This window comes from Anneissia japonica, unplaced genomic scaffold, assembly GCF_011630105.1.
Source record: "Anneissia japonica isolate Jap-2015-1 unplaced genomic scaffold, ASM1163010v1 scaffold287714_len2871179_cov188, whole genome shotgun sequence".
Lineage (NCBI taxonomy): Eukaryota > Metazoa > Echinodermata > Crinoidea > Comatulida > Comatulidae > Anneissia > Anneissia japonica.
The window spans coordinates 2,841,790-2,844,848 of record NW_022755542.1 but is presented as its reverse complement, the minus strand read 5'-3'; the positions used below and the strand labels follow the sequence as shown (position 1 = coordinate 2,844,848).

The window sequence follows — 3,059 nt, the reverse complement described above, 5'->3', positions numbered from 1 at the left end:
CACTGATTGGCTGCGATGCAAATCTATACGCGCATTTACTAATTCGTGAGAATAAACCAGTGAAGAAAAACCTTAACTGGAAAAAATGAACTGACACAATTAAATTTAGACACAGTACGCGTAATGCAGTGATGTGGAATTCTCTCATTTTATTTCATATTCCCACTAAGTTGGTGTGAATGCATATTTACAAAGTATTAATCAAAATTTAACACTTCGTAAAGAGTTTTGTTTCCGTTATTATTAAATATTATATCAAAGTTGTTTATTTGATTTAGGTCTATTTTTACTTTTCTTTGTAGAAAAATGTATCTAAAGTTGATATTTGTGCTTGGATTTGCTTGTTCGGTTTCATCAAAAACAGTAGACTCGTGCCTCTTTACAGAATCTGAGCATTGGTTAATTACATTGGACAGGCTACACCAATCGTTAACCAATGTTGACCAGGTAAGTAGATGAGAGGTCGCAGGTTCGAATCCCCTCAGATGTATTTTATTGCACAATTTATATATTTATTTATATATATGCGTTATATATATATATATATATCTGAAAAATCATTTTAGTTATATATATTCTAATACAATAAAGTAATACTTATATTCATTTTATATTCAGAGTAATTGTGATTCGCGCCAATGTAGTTTTTCCTTCAAATCGTTTCTTCAGCCTACTCAGGTGAGTCCAGTTAATATTTTTTTTATTAAAGAATACAATATATAAATATATATTATCATATAACATATAATAATAATAGTAATTACATTGTATGTGTATTGGTGTATGTGCATGTATTATTAAAATTATATTAATAATCAGTCACACATATATATATAACATTAAATGCAAATACTCCTAAGCGCTTAACAACGACGTAATTTAAGGATAGTTTTTACAACAAAAAACAGAAAAGTAAATAGTAATACTGCAATGATAATCATAGACGTAATAACAATACCGTATTTATTATGAAATAATGTAATTTCGTGCGCCCTCTGGAGTGTGTAAACTTATTATCATGGTACCTGAATTGCATGAACGCGCGAAAAATACAAATATATTTTAATGAACGCGTGCAGCTTAGAAACTTGTTAGTATAACTGCTCTTTTATATCATATCATGATGTTCATTTTTGTATACTTAAAAAGGGTCGACGTACAGACAAACTCTCAACTTCGTCACTAATACAACTGAAGTCTTCATTCCCTGGTTCGACCAAACTAGTACCATTTCAGACCAAATAGAAAGCGCCCTCGAATCATTAAAAGATCAAGTGAGACTTGTTTGATTATACAGTATTTGTTTACTATAATAAAACTTTAAAAATAATAATTACGAATAACAACACATCACATAATGCAACACTTATATTTCTGAATGAAATTAACAATTTCTTCTTGAACAAAACTGTATTACTATGGGCAATTATTAAGAAACCTACATTTTGTTTTCTCTAACAGTTAGAAGAATCGTCTACAAATTGTTACCAAACTGGTGAGACACACCAAGATATATTAAACAGTTTTCAGGTAAGGACTAAAGCACTTGTCTATTCCATTAAGTGTCGGTACCATTCAGTGTCGGATCCATTATTTTTAAAATGGGGCTATGCCAAAAGTCTTGACCTCAGGACTGTTGGCAGGAGAGATGGGGGCACCTGGGAAAGACGCACCACCCTCTGGATCAGTAACTGATCAATCTTGCTATTGTAAAGATAAAGTTTGCATTAGTTATTTAATGTACACGTAATATACTGCAAATTATTTCATTTATCGGTGAACGGTCATCGCGTTTTGGTTATGCTATCGATTGAAAGAATTAAATGTTCGTTCAAATTGTACGGATCTTCATCAAGTTGTATTGATGTGAATTAACAGTGATAACTATTAACACTTGTATCTACTTTTTATTATAGTGTATACGAGGAAAATCGATCAGCGAAATGGGTTGCATTATGAGACATACTCTTAGGGTAATCAAGAGAATGGTTAATCAATGTAGTTGAACATAAGGTGACTCGTGAAACGCGTTATCTTCAAAATCAACGCAATTACCTTGGCAAGTGGTAGATAAGTCTGTGAGAGAGCACGCCATGCCCTACGCACATTACTAGGTTAGTTAGGCCTATAAAAGGGTTATAGGCCTATATCAATTCATCTAACGAACAGACAAATTAAGTAAAAATACAAATTTTTAACGAAAATAAGCCGTTGGATATAATAATAAAAAGGCACCAAACTAAACAAGTTACAGAATATTTCTGAGAAAATAGTAGGCTCCTCGCACATTTACAGTAAGTTATGTCAGTGGTTATGCATATAAAAGGAAAGGGCAATTATAGGCCTGTATCATGTCACTAACGAGTAGATATATTATCAGAATATTTCTGAGAAAGTAGTAGGCTCCATGATCCTAGTACTGTATACGGTATGGTAACTATCTAAAACGTTTTTAATGAACACTTTTATATTCATTGTATCCATGTTGTTGTATATCAATAAGTGCAATACCATTTGTAAAGTAAATATTATTTATTAAAATGTATTTTAATTAGTTAAATTAAAACATTCATAGGCCTAATAACAAAAATATTTGTATTATTTTCAGGATAATATTAAATCCTATAAACGATGTTAGTATTGTATTCAGTCACTTTACCTGAGAAATACGGTGTGTAGTTAATTCTTCTGGTTAAGTGATGGATAAGAATGTGTAAATGTATAAACATTATTGATGCTATTTATACTATTGTTACTACTAGAATATTATTGTATATTAAGTATAATTATTATAATAAAATGACTACTATAATGTTACATTATTTACTAATAATTTTTTTACCTGCTGGCATTATTTAATGTAAATATAATGTGAAGAGTGCCCAATAGATAGTATTGCCTCATTTAGAACATAAAGCCAATGTCACAACCCTGAGAAATAAAATACAGCACACTGGAATGACAGCTTCAAATATGATAAACTGCTCATAAGCACTCTTTCAACCACGATAACAACCAGAATAGCACGCATACATTTTGGATTCTCAAAGACAGTAAGA

At 30.8% G+C, this 3,059-nt stretch overlaps 1 protein-coding gene across 1 annotated transcript; it reads left to right on the top strand.

The window, feature by feature from the left end:
- Positions 1-238: 238 nt before the first annotated feature.
- On the top strand, positions 239-2,720 carry LOC117123701. Its single transcript, XM_033269722.1, has 5 exons — positions 239-447; positions 619-678; positions 1,149-1,274; positions 1,462-1,530; positions 1,917-2,720. The coding sequence occupies exons 1-5, from the start codon at positions 307-309 to the stop codon at positions 2,004-2,006; spliced, it is 486 nt and encodes a 161-aa protein (XP_033125613.1). The 5' UTR covers positions 239-306; the 3' UTR covers positions 2,007-2,720.
- Positions 2,721-3,059: the final 339 nt, after the last annotated feature.

What these genes read in the sequence shown, in the direction of transcription:
- LOC117123701 (XM_033269722.1), top strand. Translation starts at nt 307, where the DNA reads ATGTATCTAAAGTTGATATTTGTGCTTGGATTTGCTTGTTCGGTTTCA. An exon ending in CGTTAACCAATGTTGACCAG is followed by an intron (nt 448 to 618) that starts GTAAGTAGATGA and finishes TTTTATATTCAG; the next exon opens with AGTAATTGTGATTCGCGCCA. An exon ending in CGTTTCTTCAGCCTACTCAG is followed by an intron (nt 679 to 1,148) that starts GTGAGTCCAGTT and finishes TATACTTAAAAA; the next exon opens with GGGTCGACGTACAGACAAAC.